The sequence below is a fragment of the Dufourea novaeangliae genome, unplaced genomic scaffold (genome assembly GCF_001272555.1).
Source record: "Dufourea novaeangliae isolate 0120121106 unplaced genomic scaffold, ASM127255v1 scaffold162, whole genome shotgun sequence".
In the NCBI taxonomy this organism is placed as follows: domain Eukaryota; kingdom Metazoa; phylum Arthropoda; class Insecta; order Hymenoptera; family Halictidae; genus Dufourea; species Dufourea novaeangliae.
In genome coordinates, this window is record NW_015374046.1 from 318,062 (window position 1) to 337,672 (window position 19,611).

A 19,611-nucleotide genomic window follows, 5' to 3' on the forward strand; every position below is an offset into this window, starting at 1 on the left:
TGAATCTACTGACCGTACTTGTAAACAACACTAGAATAATTTTTATGTAATCGTCTTGATTGATGAAGACATTAGTAGAATAATTTTAATGTAATGGTTTCGATATGACAATATTAATATACGACTAATTGTCATCAAGTTACTGCATTCTCTAGTTAACTGAATAACATAGTACCACGTTCTCGATTAATAACAAAATATCAATTGCTGTAAACAATAGGACTTCTGGTCCCAAAATATCAAAGATCAATATTAATCAATAATTTCACGTTAAGTTAATGTTCGTTTATAAATATACTTTCAATACAAAATATTTCTGTATTATATTACTAATAATAAACGCGGCGTACAAGAAGACCCTAGCCTATCTAAGAAACACAACAGATCGATGTCACTACTCGCGGATATGATTGCATATCCGCGTTCACTGTACTCGCCAAATTAAGCACGTATACAACCAGTCACCCGTGCCGTTTCGGACCAATCGTCCTACGACATGATTGGGGACCGGAGGAACAAAAGCATGCAGACTCACCCGATGACAGAAGGGCTCCGTCTAAGACTCTAGGAATCTGAAAAAAAAAAGGAACAAAATGCGTTACAATCTCTTCTAAACATGTTAGCTATTTCGATTGAATCATGTAAGTAAGAAAATTTAAAGATGCTTACAGTCTTGGCTGGTGGAGCTTCGCCCGAGGACGTCCTCTGCAATGGTCGTTGATACAGCGCCTGATGAATCTGATAAAAAAGGAATAGAAATCGTTACAACCTCCTCTCAAAATTCTAGCTGTTTCAATTGAATAGTGTAAGTAATAGAATATAAAGATACTTACGTCCTCTGTAAACAGAGCTGCGCAAAAATATTTTCTTCGGTGATGCATTGACTCTACTTTCGCGACTCAAAAAGCAAAAAGTGTCCAGACACTCTGACAGTAATTGATAACACGTAATAAACACTGACTCTAATTTCACGAAAACCTAGCATCTCCGGTGAGATTCTACACGGAGCCAGTTCGCTCCGCATAAACCAAAAATCTTGTACGATATAAACACTGACTCTATTCGACCGCATTGCGCGCGGCCACAAAATTCTCTGAAAGAAAAGTACATGGGAAATACAAGGCACACTTGTGCCTGCCTACTGTTTTAGTTTCTGTATCCTACCAAGTGTTTGTCGAGAAAATATTGCCTTTCAATAATTCACATTAGTTTAAACATTATTAAATATTACAGAATAATTATTCAATTCAATATAAATATATTAAATCTGTTATACGTATCTATTTAATATTTATCTATTATATTAAAGACATTTGTTGTTAGAGCTGTAAGCACGTTCATTTTCTGTATCTAAACCACGTCCTGATTTTTATAAATATTCAGAAAATCATTACAAATATCAAAGTTTCGTTATTTACCCGTGCTTCGATGAGCACGATGAATTACGCGGTATCTATATAATCAAACTTACAACCGAAACCGTATGCAAATGCAAACACGATGGTTAAATAAAGATAGACAGATGAAATAATTAATATTTAAACAATTTCGCGACCGTGACACAGGAAATTACGAATATTTCGAATTTAAATGTTTAAAAGTAATATTCAAATTTTCTAATGGCCACGGTAACCATTTTGAATTCTTCGATTGCGCAGTTTAATTCACTGTACACACTTCCCGGAAGAATTCTCGTTCGATCTTTGCACAATAAATAAATAAATCGCGTTCATGCTTACAGCGAGACATAATAGAAACACGATAAAATAAAAATATATAGTAGATGATCACCTATTTGTTACAACATATTACCGTGCTTCACCAATTTTCCTGAATGTTGCTACTGCCATGGTGTCAGGGGGCACGTCCTTCTAACCGGTGCTCTGAAACAGAAAATAAACGCGTTTAAACCGAGCAATTACATTAAATTACCAATGGTTTCGTTACAAATAAATAACTATTGTACTCGAGGTGTGCCGTAAAAGATTGTAAATAGCATCAGAAATGCGTAAATACTACAGTTACTTTTAATTTACAATAATTTACTCGAAATTGAATAAATATTAAACGAAAGTAACGATAAAGAACTAACGAAGGTACTAATAGTTTGTATAAATGATTAGATGTGAAAAGTAAAAATCACGTACACTTCGATAGGAGCGAATTCACTTCACGTCTTGTCACTTCAACTTGTGCGAGACAAATGACCCTTAGGCCGTCTTTGACTGTTCGCGATGTGTTGATTTAAGTATCTTAGGGGCATCGTTATTGGAGGTCCTCCTCGCCCCACTTCAATTTCCAGTTTAACGAAATAGAATATTCAGTACCATATTACACGTCGATACAATCTTTTTTTTTTGCGTATACCTGCGGTTAGCTCAACGAGCACTGACCCACCTCAAACGGAATAACAGACGCACAGCCACTCCGATGATTATAAACAATGTCAGAGCCATATGTTTCGTGCCTTTGTTTGACCACTTTTCGAAAACTTACATTCCAATGTTCCCTACGACTAATGAATGAATTCAATCGTGTACATATCCCAGGCTATCTTCGAAAATTTGTTATTTCAATTCGTTTTGGATGAAAAGCATTGATGTACGATGCCTAGTGGTATTTTTATTGCCCCTTTGTCAAAGTTTTGAATACGATGTTTTTCTGAACACCAGATGCCTAGTAGTATTTTTATTGCCCCTTTGTCAAAGTTTTGAATACGATGTTTTTCTGAACACCATCTGTGATAAATACGTTCCGTCAAATATTTAACAATTACGCCAAAGTTAATGAAATTTTCAACTACTACGCGATTCCTTTTAGAGTCTTGAGAATGGTGATGTGGTATTGCGTAAGGTGGTCGACGTTTGCAGGTATCAGGCATATCTAACTACATATGTACGCATCGCTTTGTTTTCTCACAGACTGAACTGAGATGTTTTTGCCCATTAATTGCAAGACTTCCTTGAAAGGTCTATATACCTGATACGACCTAGACAGGGCGAGGGTCTGGTCCCATAAACTTGGTGTGGAAAACAGCAATTTTCCAACACTTCGGTCAAGACACATATGTAAATATATTTCGCAGTTTCAACCATAGAGGGGTGCGGATGTTTCCACAAGTGACTTTGAAACAAAAATAACTTTGAATATTTCGTAAAGATATGGCCATTTTTACGAAAGATTAGTTAGTAATATAAGACCTTGAAATTTGGAATAACATTGGAATTGATGATAGCTGGAATATTTCAACTAGCTGTAGAGGTAAATAGAACATATATCAAGCGATGTTCCCGAAAACTGAATAAATAGTAAGTTTCTGATGGGAAATGTAACAAAGTAGCTAACAGGAACTCAATTGTCCTGAATTTTCGTGCACTTTTTAAACGAGCAATTGGTTTCTTACAATTTTAACAAAATGAACAACGTGATAAATCGAGAACACCTCAATCTCCTCCTTGACAGTGTAATATAATTACATATTACGTTTACAAGATATACGAAACAGTTTCGTACCTCGGTTTGACCACTAAATGGAATTCACATATTTGTGGAATACATAACACTTTTACTAAAAGATGTTTATTATTCATCACATGTTCATTTCGCCAATTTCTGGCGGGCACATATGTAGTTCGTCTGTTCTTCGTTAGATGACGTCACTAGAGTGCTACGATATGACGTAATACCTAACCTCTATGCAACAACAATATTTTGTTTGCTCCTCGTTAATAAATTGTTATTGAGATATCTGATTATTGATTATTATAAAACAAATCAGGAGCAATTTTTTGGTGCCATAATATTTGTGTAAAAAGGCCATTTACTACCTATTTTGTAAACAACAAGTTTTTGCTTTTTCTTTTGCGAATATCTCATTAACTATAAACGGTGCTGTGGGAGCAATTTCAAATTCGGAAGGAGCAAATTAGGAGCAATTTTTTTAGATATAAATCGTTAAGATACGTTAACATTCGGCGCCAACTATTTGCAGGTACCCGACCCGATCCCGAAATGTCGTGTACCTACACACCCCTGGGCAAATTATACAAATGACACATTATACAGGGTGTCCCAAAATAGCTTCGACTTCCGGAAATAAGTACCTATAGTAGTAGATTCTTAGAGCGGTTATGTAGAAACGGCTAAGAACCGGTTCGGTTCTTTTTCGTAGCGTTTTTAAGAACCCTTCAAACGTTCCCAAAAAGTACAGAGAATGTTACTTTTACACATTCGGAAAACGTTCTGAGAATGTTAACACAGGACGTCCTCAGGGCGTTCCACTTTGTAAATAGGACCTTCCTAGGACATTTATAGATCTTAACGAGGACGTTGTGGGGACATGTGTACCTTTTCGGGACATCCTCCGTATGTACCGAACGTCCGGAACGTACGTTTTCCGAACGTGCATAGGACATTTCTGTCCTATTTGGGTCCTACAGTCCTACCTTATTTATAGGCAGTGTCGGTGCCAGGTTACTTTCCGCCCTACGCCAGGTTAATTAGGGCACCCCCTCTTTCATAAATTACTAAACATTTTGTGATAGTATGTACAAGGTTCTGAGAATATCTCCAGATAGTATCATATAGATAATGAAAGTTTCAATGTCACTATTTGGCGTATTGTACCCAAGAATTTATATTGCGGCTTAAAAACAATACAAATAGTTTCCTATTTGAGAACAATTATTTTTAACAAATATTATATGATTTCATTTTAAATATTTCAAAACAATGGGACTCATAATATCATTAATTGCTAAATAAAACTATCACTACTGAAAAAACAATTACATTAATACTTTTATAATCATTTATATATTATCTTCAAGAATAACAGTACCATTTATAATAATAAAAATATACTAGTATAGTAAAGATACTCTAGTTGTTATATAAATTACATTCTACGGGAGAGTTTGTTTTTTTGCTCCAGGTTTTATTTGACAATTTTACTAGGTAACGAAACTCGACAACGATGTATTTTATCGCTGTCGCATCAAATTCATGCAAGAACAAGTTATGCAGCACATCGAAATTCTACGAGTGACCTGAACAGGGAACGAAGGGAGGAAGGTGAGAAAGAGACAATGAAATAAGAGGAACGAGGAGAAATCTTGGGATCACACAGCTCGGAAAAGATGCAGATACATAGGTAGTCTTCGAAATCGTTGCGTCGTGAATGCTTTGCTCCTGGATCGTTCTCAGAGGTTTTTCCATTGAAGTTTCGTGATTTTTTACTGTGTCCAATTTTATGAACAGTTCCGTAAATGCGATGTACGCACGGCCGAACATGTTTAAAATGATTGTGTACGTACAATTCGGTTGTGGTAATTTTATGAAATGTAGGACTGCGTCGCACGAATGTCAACCTAAACCCTTCGAAGATATACCTGGACCAAAATCTTTACCCATTATTGGAACACTTTACAAATATTTACCGGTAATTGGTAAGAAACCCAATTTCCACACAATAAGCGCATATTTCTGTTTTTATGTTTTAAATCTACAGCAAAATGTTTACTCTAATTCCAGCATGTAAGTAGAAATACTCCATAAAATAGATATTAAATATTGTATTGTTGTCTAGGGTCGTTTTTAAACCCAAACAATACACAAATGTAAAGTAAATGGTTTCATTACAGCTTAGAGTCCATTATAACGTAAAATGTTAAAATGTTGTTACTATATACTGTCCACCTTTGCAAGAAAATTTTGTATTCATATTTCCTAATTTCATTTGTCTGGATATGTAGTATGTAAAAGTCATCTTGCGAATTATCACACTTGTCGTGATAATAATTTTAAATACCTATATATATATATATATATATACAATTGTAATTATCGATTTCTCAACAAAATGGTCAGATTTTTTTGCTAAAGTGTTAAAAGATGGAAAATGTACCTGTGCTTTATGAATGTCATTGAAGTCAATTATTTTCATATGATAATATTATTTAAATCGAAATATAGGCGAATATAGTTTTACCAAACTATACGACAGTGGATTAAAAAAATTGAAACGCTTTGGGCCATTAGTTCGCGAAGAAATAGTACCCAATGTAAATGTTGTATGGGTTTACCGACCAGAAGATATAGCTGAAATTTTCCGAGCGGAATCTGGTTTACATCCAGAAAGGAGAAGTCACTTAGCTCTTTTAAAGTACAGGAAAGACCGGGCAGATGTATACAGCACTGGAGGTCTACTACCCACGTAATATGCATATCATCTAATTATACATTTCTCTTGTCCAGTAGAAATTGTAACTTTTATGAAAATTTGGCTTTTCAGAAATTGCTACAACCTGCACAGCACAAGTAATTGGCGATGTTACTCTTAAGCAGATATTTTAACGAATGTATTTCGAATATTTTATATATTTTCATATTAATTAATACAATTAAAATATAGAAACGTCTTAATTTCAGTTGTACGACAAAATACTTCGTAACTTTCTCGGTTATGCATGATTTCTTAATTCTGATAATTAATTATTTGAAAGTTATTATGCAACGCAAATTAACTAAGTAAAATGTAAAATAATAAAAATAATTGGTAAACGATTAAAATTGTTCCTATTTGATAATTATAAATATGTAGAAAAAGTATTATACCTTTATTTAAACAGTATATATGGTAATCCCAGTCAGCCAAACCTGCAAAGCCAAGTTTTGTCCAATGCCTGTTTGCAAAAAATTGGCTTGCGCACACCTTGTTCCGGTTTTGCTCTCAATTTGACATAGATCATGTTGCAAAACCTAACTCAAATACGGAAACAGATGGCTATGGATTTTTAGACAACGTTTGTTATGTATTTCTGGCAATTTGCTCGAAATTTGTACAAAACTACATAGTTATCAGGGAATAATATACATATGTGAAATGTTTATATTATTACTTGATTTTTACTCACAATTGTCATAGTAAGTCTTAATAAAGGAATGATGATAAAAGGCTGTTGTAGTATTTGTCAACTAACAATACTGTATGTACAATTTTTATATATTTCATAAGATGGTTACGATGCAAAATTATTTATTGTCTTGTCTTAGACGAATATAAAAAATAATATAATTTTACTTTGTTAACAAAAGTAATATAACATGTGTAGTTTCATTATGATAAATTAAAACATATTTTCCATTAATGTTGGAATTACATATACTACCATATTAGACATATGAAATATATAATGTGTAAAATTAATCGTTGAAATATCATGTTGTAGTAGTGCTATATTGAATTATTATATTTATATACTGTTTTATAAATTGCAGAAATGGACCAGAGTGGTGGAGATTACGGAAAGAATTTCAAAAAGTTACTAGCAAACCTCAGAATGTAATAAACTACTTAGGAGACACAGATCATGTTGTACAAGAATTTGTTGCATTATGCAATAGAGAAAAGTTTGAAGATTTCCTACCAATTTTATCACGTTTGTTCCTTGAATGTAAATACATATTATTTTTATAGACACTCGTGAAATATAACTCATCTCATGTGTGATGTTGGAAACTTTTGTTTATTTAATATCTAGAAAACATGAATTAACTTGTAAATATTGTTAATACTTAGACTTTAATACACTATTAAAATTATAATTACTGATATGACTATACAAATAAATGTTGGTTGACTTGACTGTAAATTTTCTATTTTAGTGACATGTTTAGTTGTTTTTGATATAAAGCTTAATAGCTTTTCAAAAGAAGAAAGACATAAATATTCTAGAAGTTCCAAATTAATTGAAGCTGCTTTCACAACAAACAGTGCAATTTTGAAGTTGGATAATGGTTTACAATTATGGCAGTTTTTTGAAACACCTTTATATCGAAAATTACGTAAAGCACAAATGTATATGGAATCGTAAGAAAATTTTTTTTGAAATAATGTGAATATTAATAAAGCATGCAATATTTAGTACTCGAAATTAAATATTCATAATGTTTGGATAAAATACTGCATTGTAAACGAATATAAAACGTATAATTTATGTACAAAATGTAGGGGTCTGTAAAACAAGTTACTGACTTTTAAAATTTAAACTTCTTACGTACATATTATAACAAAACATTTATATTTGTATAAATCTATAAACATGTTATGTATCTACTTATCTAATTTATGTTTTACTAATGTAATAGAATTGCATTGGAACTGGTATCCTTAAAAAAGGACGAGGAAGCTCGGCAAAGTAAATCACTCCTAAATGCTTATTTCGAAAATTCTGCTTTGGATATTAAGGACATTGTAGGCATGGCTTGTGATATGCTACTTGCTGGTATAGATACTGTAAATATCATGAAAGTTGAATAGTATATAGCATTTTTTAATAGTATTTAGAATATACACAACATTTTAGATAATGGTATTAGATAAAACAGGCAATATTGAAAAGACTACACAACAATTATTTATATAGTTACATGCTAATTTTACTCTGTTAGTTTTTTGTGTCAGTCTTGTGTTACATTCAAATATGTTCTTCATTTTCTTACTATTCAATCTCCTAACATAAAATTTAATAGCAGAACGAAATAATTGAACAATAAAAATCAGACAAAATAAATTCTGAATATATTTCAGACTACCTACAGTACTGCTTTTACCTTGTATCATCTCGCCAAGAATCAACATATTCAAGACAAGTTGAGGTCTGAAGCTACACAATTACTACCTCAGCATAATCAACCAATAACAGCAGATATTTTACGAAATGCTTCATATACTAAAGCTGTTATAAAAGAAAGCTTGAGATTAAATCCTATTTCTGTTGGAATAGGCCGCATCTTGCAAACTGATGTTGTTATGAGTGATTATCAAGTACCTAAGGGAGTAAGAATTTAAACACTTACCAGTTTTTTTACTGAATTATTTACACTTATTTTCATATGTATATGTAATTTTGAATTTCTAATCATTTTATTGTTATTGACCTTGATAAATAATAATGTTAACCAACTTAAGGATAACGTATTGTTTCATTTGTATATTCTAGACTGTGGTTGTGACACAAAATCAAATTATTTGTCGGCTTCCTGAACATTTTAGTAGTCCAGGCTCATTCATACCAGAACGATGGCTTCGCGAAAATGTAGAAAACAAAGTAAATTGTGGAAAGTCTATACACCCATATGTGTTACTACCATTTGGTCATGGTCCACGGTCTTGTATAGCTAGGCGTTTTGCAGAACAAAATATGCAAGTATTACTATTAAGAGTAAGTATTTTTTTTTAAACAGTAAACGACAATCCCACTATTCATACTGTCACAAAATCAATTCATTTATCCAAATACGAAAAATCGCAGATTTGAACATGTATTAGATGATGCTATGTATGTGACATTTTTTTATTTCTGTTATACAGATGTGCAGGAATCTTATATTCTCCTGGCATGGTGATCAACTTGGAATGGTATCTTTACTAATAAATAAACCTGATGCACCAATGAAATTAAAATTCCATAATATACTAAACACAAATTCTAATACTAAGTAAAATATTGTTAGTATGAAATATAATTTTAAGAAGAAAGCTTGTTCTGCTTTTATTATGTAGTTATAATTAATAGTTAACATGATTTTTCGATAACTGGTAATACAGTGTAATTATGTACGTATTTATTTTAAATTCAATTATCAAAATTTAATAACATATTTAATTATAAGTCATATATTTAGGAGTTGCAGAGAACTTAGCATAAGATTTAATGACTTTGTTCACGGCTTCAAGAAAGTCTTTTTCCGTAGCTACTTTACGACGCGCACGGATAGCAAACATACCTGCTTCGGTACAAACAGAACGAATTTCGGCACCTGTACTGTTTGGGCACAAACGTGCGAGAAGTTCAAATCTAATGTCTCTTTCGACACTCATTGAACGAGCGTGAATTTTGAAAATGTGCGTTCGACCTTCTAAGTCTGGTAAACCAAATTCTACTTTTCTGTCCAAACGTCCTGGCCTCATTAAGGCTGGATCTAACGTATCAGGTCTATTTGTTGCCATTAATACTTTAATATTACCTCTTGGATCAAATCTATAACATAAAAGATCATAAGCATTAGTTACATATAACATGCAATGAAAACATCGAAATTCAGTCTTACCCATCCAATTGATTGATTAATTCTAGCATAGTACGTTGTACTTCATTATCGCCACCAGCCCCGTCATCGAACCGAGCTCCTCCAATAGCATCAATTTCATCAAAGAATATTAAGCATGCTTTCTTACTGCGTGCCATTTCAAACAATTCTCTTACCATGCGAGCTCCCTATTGTTAAAATCAACACAATATATTTATTTTATAATTTCATAATACCATCTACATTTAATATCTTTTACATACCTCACCAACATATTTTTGGACTAATTCAGAACCAATGACACGAATGAAACAAGCATCTGTTCTATTAGCAACAGCTCTAGCACATAAAGTTTTGCCTGTGCCTGGTGGACCAAATAATAATACTCCCTTAGGTGGTTCAATTCCTAAACTGACAAATTTCTCTGGCTGCAATTAAAGTAAATTTCTTTATAATTACAAAAATTACGATTGTACAAGAATGCAATAATAATGAAATACTAACATGTAATAGAGGAGTTTCAACAACTTCTCTTAATTTTTCAATCTGCTCCTTACAACCACCAACATCGCTGTATGTAACATCAGGCTTTTCTTCAACTTGCATCATTGTTACACTTGGATCAATTTTTGGTGGCAATGGAATATGAATTTGATATTTGTTACGATCAACACCTACTCGCATGCCTTCTTCAATATCAGTCGGAGCAACTGAATCTGCTAAGTCAACTACAAACTTTGCAAATTGTTTTACATTTATGATATATTTTGGATCATCAGAATCTGCATTAATAATTTTGGTACAACGCGCAACTTGCAATGGTTGTTCATTTTGCAAAGTTTGTTTGTCTGCAGCTAGATCCCAAAGAGCTGGTGGTGCCAGGCCAGTATCAGACTCTTTGATTCCTGTTAATTCATTAACACGTTTTATTATTGTTTGAATATCTTCTTCAACAGTTTTAATGCTTTTTGTATATTGTCCTTGGCCCTATTTGAAAAAATAACAGACTGATTAGTTGTATGTTTGACAGGAGGTACCTACTAATAAAGACATATTATTAACGAATAATTATTATTCCATTTCAATTACCCCTATAGGATTTCACTTACATAAGTTTTGAGTAGAGCAATATCTCCTTCATCCAAAGCTAAAAATATAATAAATATAGAATAAATTACTTAGCATGCCTTCCACAAAAAAAACAAACAATTTATACACAAATCAACTTACACTTTATTTCCTTTTCTTCCTTTTCATCTTGATTTTTAACTTTTCGCATGTCTTCTCCTAAATGATCTGGCATTTTTCCGTCTGTTAAATTCTTTTAATATTTGAGCGACTACCTTCTTTCACTTAATGTGTAAAGTATGCGGCATACACTAAATTTAAGGTTGTAACTTCATTACATTACTAGCAAAATTGTATCTTCTTTTGCTGACATCTACACAGAATCTATAAACTACCATTTCTTTAAATCATACATTCCATGACTACGTAGATAACTACAGTAGACATTCGTTTATTGCAGTTTTCGGGGCTATAGAGGGCCAGAATTCCAGGAACTACAATAAGGAAACTCCAATCACCCGCTCGCTCTCCCCTCCATTCGGCCGTTCAGTTGTGCAACGCAACTGCATATAGGGTGGGCTGCATATACGCATTTTACGATCATCTTCATTATCTTCGTTATTTTTGAAGATATCAGAAAAGTTTATTCACAGAAGTTGTTTAGTATGGAAAGCGCTATTAATTTGCAGTAATAATTTTTTCGTAGGTCGAGGATATCCTGAGTTTTCAAGATTAATTATGTTTCCTTTTTAATAATACTGAAATATTGAGGAATAAAAATATTTTTTTACGTAAGTGGATTCTTCTAAACATTCTGCGTAATAAAATATTATGGTAATATGTGAAAAAAATTAATAATTTGTGAGATATTTTATATACAAAATGTAAAATATGTCACAAACTATTAATTTGTTCTCGACCTATAACAAAATTACTTCTGCTATGTTATAATCCCTCTGATACCAGATAAGTTTTGTGAATAAAATTTGTTTATACCTGTAGAAATAATGAAGATAATTAATGTGATCAAAATACTGGACCATTGTTTATAATGCATGTATAATTGAACAGTAGTTTCATTTATTCTTCTTTATTGAAAACAATGTAATTAATAATATGAATATTTGAATTTGTTTAATTGTGACATACAAAATGATTAACAACTACATACATTTGCTTATTAATTATCTTATTTATGTATAAAAGTGTAGAAAAACACAAGTTAGTGATTGCAACAAAATACAGTAAGGAGCAAAACTGAACCAATGTGACTATTTTTCCAGGAAAATAAGTTATTCATTTAGATGCTATTAATATGGAGTAACAAAAAAGCTCAACCTGTATATGTATAAGTGTACACCCATTTCAGTTTAATAGACAATTAATGTTTTAACTTCATTAGATTGAATTTATTAGGTATAATATTTTACTTCTGACTCATAATCAGTAATCATGACATACTCAATGTTAAATTTTCATAATATTTTTAAGGTATTCAATCTTATTGTTCTATGATTTTATTATTGAGAACCTTCTGTTATTATTTTCAAGTAGAGATCACTGGACGAAGAATGAAACATTTACCAATTATTGTTATATATATATTCAGAAGTGTCTTGGAAGTAAAATGTAATAAGTAACAAATTGAAGAGAATATACTGAAAAAATTCATTGTTTCTTAAGCAGAAATAGTGTACAATTATATACAGGTTGAGATTTTTAATTATTTCATATATGTAATATTTATAGGAATAATCATTTATATAAAACAGTATTATTGGTTCAGTTTTACTCTGTACTATTGTAATAAATTTTGCACTATTACGCCCTAGGAAAACACATTTTTTTTAATAGGTATTAATCTCATTTATAAACTCCATATGTATGAATTTTTAACTTTTTGCAGCTTATAAATTTCTATGATCAACCACGTTAAAGACATTTACATAACATTCTTATGCCCAATACTGACTTTGTTATAAATTTATCTGCGTACATAACTACTTATATTCAATATGAATTCAACATAATACGAAATGTAGTTGATTAAAACTGAAAACATCTAAAAACATTGAAACCTTTTATTAAAACAATATTATATACACTTCACTTTCTGTAGTGAATATACCAGTAAAACGCGCCACCGTATGTATTCCGTCCTGGGCGTGCTGGACGACAGAGTGGGGTGCGCGCACGTGGTGAGAAATACGTGTGAGCGAAGGGCGTTCCAATGCTACAATAAAAGGGCCTGCAATAAACGATCGCCTACTGTATTTAACTGCGCGAGGGAGAACATTAACTGAAATAGCTTTCCTCTCTTTCTAATGGGGTTGTTGGTGAGGGATTCCCCTACGGTGTAGTGGAGGCACTACATGCGTGCAGCATTCCTTTTCCTCATTGCCTTCCAGTCGCTTTTTCCCCTCCCACTGCGATGTGCGAGCAAAAGAGGAGTTACTCCAGCGCTATTTTTGTACTTTGGTCTCACTTCATCCCTACCATAAGATCACACCCACAGCCTATTGTCTATGGTCCAGAGTCCAGACTGGGTACAGACCCTGTTGCTCACCTGGCTAACTCTAGCTCACGTGGACCGTACAACGAACAAACTGAACACTATGGCAGAATTTAGTTTGTCCGTACAATGTACGGACTAAAAGTCGAAAGTGTTAATTAATTCATTAATGAGCAGGTTGGCTTAATGTCACATTAATCAGGATCAGTACCTTCCTTCATTATATGTACTAACCTAAAATGCTGGTCGCATGAGCATGCGCAGTAAAGTAATCAACAAATCGAACAAGTAGGGGGGGCACCTTTTCACGGGTGCCGACGCTGTTTTAGTGAATATTATAGAGTACGCGGTGAATTTTCTGCAAGACTTATTATATTCTATCAAAATTTGACGTGAAAGTGTCGAAATAATTTCATAACGAAGCCTTCTATATACATTATATATGAGAATCAGTGTCACCTTAAGATAAACGCGGGTATCTAGATAACAAAATTGTTGTGATAGCTATTAACAAGGGGCTTGTGTCATCAATTTGTGTCAATCTTTCATACAGATTGTACGTATTATATATAATAATATACCATTACCCAAAATTTTTCAATAAAATTATATTAGAGTATTGGATTTTTCATATATTCAATATTTATTTATGTGTAACACGAGACCAAAACAGTGACGCCGTGAAAGCGAATACGAATGTACAGAATATCCGAGTAGCCCACTGTGGTAGGATCTTCATATTTTCATTTAAAGTTTACTGTACCGATAAGACAACTTTTAACATTATATTTAAATATATACAAAAGTAGATATTTATAAATATTCATTTATTTGCATTTTAAATGAACTAGTAAATGTAACATTTATACATAGCTAATATTCAAGGGAGACATTTTCTAAAAGATTTTCTTAAAAATATTTCCATTAAGTAGTTGTTTTATGATCAAATGTGTTGTTATTTATAGTTGTCCATATGGACTGAAATGAGAACAATCTAAACAAACGTAAATATGTCCTTACAGTAATAATTTATTTTTAAAAACATGTGTGATATGAGTGAATATTTATTAATATATTTACATGGTTACAGGTATAGATAAAAATGTAATATTCTAGATTCGTTATAAATTTTCTTACAACCATGTATTTATGTTTTGTATTTAATAAATATATATATTAAGAGTACACAGATTTATCGTTAAATAGCAGTTTAAGTTTCTGATCAGTAAAACAATGATATGACGCATCAAATTACTTGACATAACCTACAAGGTAAAATAACTGGCTTGGATTCCATTTTGAGTATATGTCAGTATATGTGTAGGTATTATGTACAACAGTGTGGGTTCGTAAAATACGCATGGTATAATACAAGCATATATGATACATTATACATGTATTATACCCGTATATTACGATGATCCGAATAGTACTGTAATTTACCTACGAAAATGACAAATGGCCATACGGAAGCCGTATTTTCCAAGCGTGACTGAGATTTTTCACTTTTGCACTAGGCTGTTACGAGTTACATGCAATATACTGTCTACTAATTTTCCTACACGAATCATATTAGTAGCGTTATCTGCGATTACTGCATAAATATGTAAATTATACCTTCCTCTTGAAATAATACATTCATGCACCAGATCATTTAAAGCCTGTGCATTTTGACTCAAAATACCAAAATTCCATGATTTAAGAAAAACATATCTTTGATTATCTAAGTAACAACGCTACAAGTCCGCGTTGCGATTGGTAGCCGACGTTACCGCGGGAACTCGGCCTGCAGACTCGCACTCTGATTGGTCGGGGTTTCTCGTTAATATCTCATTAACGAAGCCTTAGACTTAGAGAACATTTTCCTAAGGAAAACCTTGTTTCAAATCACCTCACGAGTCTCCCAGTTCCGGGTCCTCCAACATTTCTGTTACACCCTATATATCTTAGAAACTGATTTCTGCAATTTAATGCATAATATCTTACTGAATTGCTAGGTACTTGTCAATAAAAAAGTTAATTTTATACAATATGTACACATTTGCATTAGCAAATTTATACGTTTATTTTAAATTGTAAATATCTTTTTTTATTAATATATTCACATTAATATTTAATTAGTATATAAATAATCTAGTTTTCAATAAATACAGCACTCTCTTGTTTTCATGATATTGAGAAGTAGATATAAATATGAAATGAAAAAGTTTAAATTCGATTTTTTTTTGTACAATTTTGTACGTAGCGTTTAATACATTAAAATACGATATTACATGAACAAATTATGTGCAGAATATGAGATAAAGTGGTAAAACGATTTTGGTAGGAAAGAGATAAGCAGAAACCTCAGAGTATGTGTGAATGCACTTCGTATACTCACTCGTTTCTTATTTACGTACAACAATAGCAACCTTGACACTTGGTGATTGTTTTTGGTGGCTTCATCTCGATGTTACTGAAATCCTGTTTCATAGGATTGTGTCGCGAGTGAAAGCGGTAGTGCACATTTCGTGAAATTATCGAAAATTCGTATTCATCGATCCATTACAGAATTTTCTTCTCTTTTACATTGTATGGATTACTGTGTGGGACATTAACAACGAAGTTCTATCTGTATTACAATGTTTTGGGATAATTAGATTTTAGATTACAGGTTGGTGACATACAGAAAATCGATTGATTGTGTTTCTTAAACAGTCTTGTAGTATTAGAACTGTGTCAGGGTTTGTTATGTTATGTTTTCGTCTTTGTGAATCAAATGTTGACTCAAACAGAAGATAGTTGTTGATAAATGTTTGTGGTATTAATTGTAGTAACGTAATCCTTTTCTTATATTAATTGTGTAATGTTAGAGTAATCGACAAAGTAATTTCGGTAATCCAAAGATTACGGTTTTTTTTTAAACTTTATACATTCGTAGGAAATTTTAATAGTAGTAGTAGTATCAGGCAATTTTTTCTTGCTATTTTTTTGGTTCTGCAGGGTAAAAAACTCATTAAAGATTAATGTTTGTTTTCCTATATTTCTGTATATTTTGAAAACTAGTATGTACAAAAAAATTGTTAAAATGAACATTTAATGACTTTTCATTCTCTATAGAACTGTACAATAATGTTAAAAATTTGTTGTTCAAATAAATAAATAGGAAAATCAACAAATTTTTAACAATTTTATTGCATAGTTTTATAGAGTATAAAAGTCATTAACTGGTCATTCTAATAATATTTTTTATGTCGTCAATAGTTTTCAAGAGATATAGAAGGATATGGAACATTAATCTTCAAGCAACGTTTTCACCCTAAAGAACCAAAAAGTAGCAAAAAGAAAAAATTGTCTGATACTTCTATTGAGGTACACTACAAATCTGCAAATTTTTAAAACAGATGGGAATTTTTGGATTACCGAATAAGCTTTTTTTTTTCTATTTATATTACTGTGAGGTATGATATATATATTAGTTCATAAAAATTCTGTACTGTGCTATGAATTTTGATTCTTCTAGTTGTAGTCTATATTTTATTACATTCTTCTTTTATAATGATTTTTATGTAGTTGATATGAGATTCGACTTGATCTTTCATTTGGCAAAAATATTGCTGTTTCTTTTGCAATAATGTCCACTTTTTCATTATCAGTTATTTATTGATGGAAGGGTAATAGTTACGTTTGTGTGTACATTGGTAAGTTCTGCCACAGACGAAATATACGAATAGACCTAACATCTTATGGGACATGGTGTCCCATGAAAATCATGCTGGTTTCAGCGCACTCCACATAAAAGTTTCTGGTTGTAGGAACTATGTTCGACACTGTGTTGATGCATAGCACACATACCCATGACTGCATATAGTGATGCATATGTACATTATTGCCCCAGTTTCGCTAACAAGCAATGGAATACTAAAATGGTAAGGGGGCTTCTGATGCTCCCAAAACATGGGGTAGAAAATTACATTGCATGTTAGGTGTATTCTTATATTTCATCTGTGGTTCTGCATAAATTTTTTCTATGTCTTTTGTAATCTCGTATTTGTTGTTTTTATTTAAATTTAATAAAGCTTTGATTACGCTCATAGAATTTGTATAGATGACATGATTTTGGAGGTCATTGACCCAGATGTTTTTTGGAGTATTGAGAATTGCATAAGCTTCAGCGGTGAAGATAGATGTTGTGTTGGGGAGGCAATTCTTTATTAGCTTGTCATATCTAACGATAATATATCTTATATTATTATAAAACATGTTCTTACTATTCAGTTCTATAAATTTGGTTTTCTGTTTTTGTCTGTTTATTTGATTTTTGTCAAGAATTAGTAAGAGTTATATTGATTTCAGGAATCTTAATAGTTGAACAAGCCAATCTATTTTATTTGTGTTCAATAGTAGGTATCATTTCTGTTATTGATTCTGAATTTGATATAGATATTTATTAATTGTGATCTAAAAAAAAGCTGGGTGCTTGGGTTTTTTAATAAATAAAATATGCTCTTTTGAAAACTCCACTCCACTGGAATTATCATAAAGAAAACAGAAAGAAGATGATTAATTGAAATAGTGAAGAATTTTGTGGTTTCTGTTCAAAGATATATACTTTTCATACTTTTTTTAACGGTTTGTATTTTATGCTATTTTAATCTTTTTTTATTTTTGTAATATTTTATACGAATGAAGTTATTTTTTTGTTATATAGTGCATTTATAATTGCATAGAATTTAGTAAATATGTAAAACTGATCTAATTTATTATTTTAATAATAGATTAGATAATGTTTACATTTTTACTAAATTCTATATTGTGTACCATTTTTGGTACATATGGCATTGTATACATTGTAAGTACATTGTACAGACAGTTAGCAAGAAATGGTTTAGCACTCAACGTGTTAATGACTTGTTTAGTCTGTTCATGCAGAATTCTTTTAAATAGTTTATATGAAGGGTCCAAGACAGTTAGGATTTACAGGAGGTACAGGATTTAATACTATTTCGGAAGTTTTATTTTAGTTTATCTATTGTATAGTTTTCATGGATTCCTATGAATTATTTTTTTAGTAAACAAAATACATTGCGTTTTTTGAGGTGAAAATTTAAGACCTGATTTGTTGGACCATTCCTAGAGGACATGGATGACTGTAAAAGTTCCTTTATATTATCGAAATTGTTCCTATTGCATGTTCATGTAAGATTATCTGTGAACAAATGGCCTTTGACCGGAATATTTATGTCTTTTGTAAGGTCATTGATTTCTATCAGAAATAATGTAATACTGAGAACTGAATTTTAGAGTACTTTGTATGAAAGTTTTTGGGATTAGAAAATATTCCATTGACTTTGACTTTGGTAAATCTATTTATGAGGAAGTTGTTTTTATAAAGACTAGCATGTATCGGTCTTTGATTTTTGAAACTACAGCGCACCCTATCAAAAAATCTTCAAAAAAGTGAGGACAATATTTATGATAATATGTCGCAACTATAATTATATGAAAGTAATCGCTTTAAGATATGTATAAGAAAAAAATTTATTCGGTATGTTTTTGCTTTTTTGATTTTTTATAACTATGATTCACAACAAAAAAATTCTCAATTACGTGCCATAGTGAGCATTATGTATCCGACTTTTTACAGAATTTTTGTGTGTCATTAAATAGGGAAAATAGAGGAAAAACGGATAATTCGAATTTTCACCGTGACTACCCTCCTGGTTGACACAGAGGGTCAAAAATTTGGTACAGATTTTTTTTTTTTTGATAAGCTATCGAATGGTGTATCATAGATCCAAATCGGTCTAAGGGCACTTTTGATCCCCTTATCCAGATATACCCTTTATAAATACAACTATAGTTATATTTGAATGTTGAAATTGGAAATAAAACGTAATGAAATTTCATTTGTTTACATAATAGAAACATATTACTTATAATTTTTTGTTATTTATTAT

At 31.6% G+C, this 19,611-nt stretch overlaps 3 protein-coding genes across 3 annotated transcripts in view; 2 read left to right on the forward strand and 1 right to left on the reverse strand.

The window, feature by feature from the left end:
* Nucleotides 1–346: 346 nt before the first annotated feature.
* LOC107189645 (cytochrome P450 302a1, mitochondrial) lies at nucleotides 347–9,505 on the forward strand (the record flags this gene model as incomplete). The annotated part of the gene is made up of 9 exons (XM_015578228.1): nucleotides 347–426; nucleotides 5,347–5,447; nucleotides 5,974–6,214; nucleotides 7,279–7,454; nucleotides 7,666–7,870; nucleotides 8,149–8,296; nucleotides 8,591–8,839; nucleotides 9,003–9,224; nucleotides 9,374–9,505. Coding segments are annotated over 9 exons (1,554 nt in total), but the record flags the coding sequence as incomplete, so codon positions are not given.
* A 140-nt stretch (nucleotides 9,506–9,645) lies between these two features.
* Nucleotides 9,646–11,484, reverse strand: LOC107189698 (26S protease regulatory subunit 7). The gene is made up of 6 exons (XM_015578288.1): nucleotides 11,323–11,484; nucleotides 11,202–11,239; nucleotides 10,597–11,079; nucleotides 10,356–10,520; nucleotides 10,114–10,280; nucleotides 9,646–10,043 (listed from the first exon to the last, which is right to left on the reverse strand). The coding sequence occupies exons 1-6, from the start codon at nucleotides 11,393–11,395 to the stop codon at nucleotides 9,665–9,667; spliced, it is 1,305 nt and encodes a 434-aa protein (XP_015433774.1). The 5' UTR covers nucleotides 11,396–11,484; the 3' UTR covers nucleotides 9,646–9,664.
* A 4,770-nt stretch (nucleotides 11,485–16,254) lies between these two features.
* LOC107189782 (protein argonaute-2) overlaps nucleotides 16,255–19,611 on the forward strand; it is a 35,091-nt gene continuing 31,734 nt past the window's right edge. Inside the window, exon 1 of the mRNA XM_015578407.1 lies at nucleotides 16,255–16,325. The gene's annotated coding sequence lies outside the window, so the exon portion shown is untranslated. The remainder of the gene's footprint in view (nucleotides 16,326–19,611) is intronic.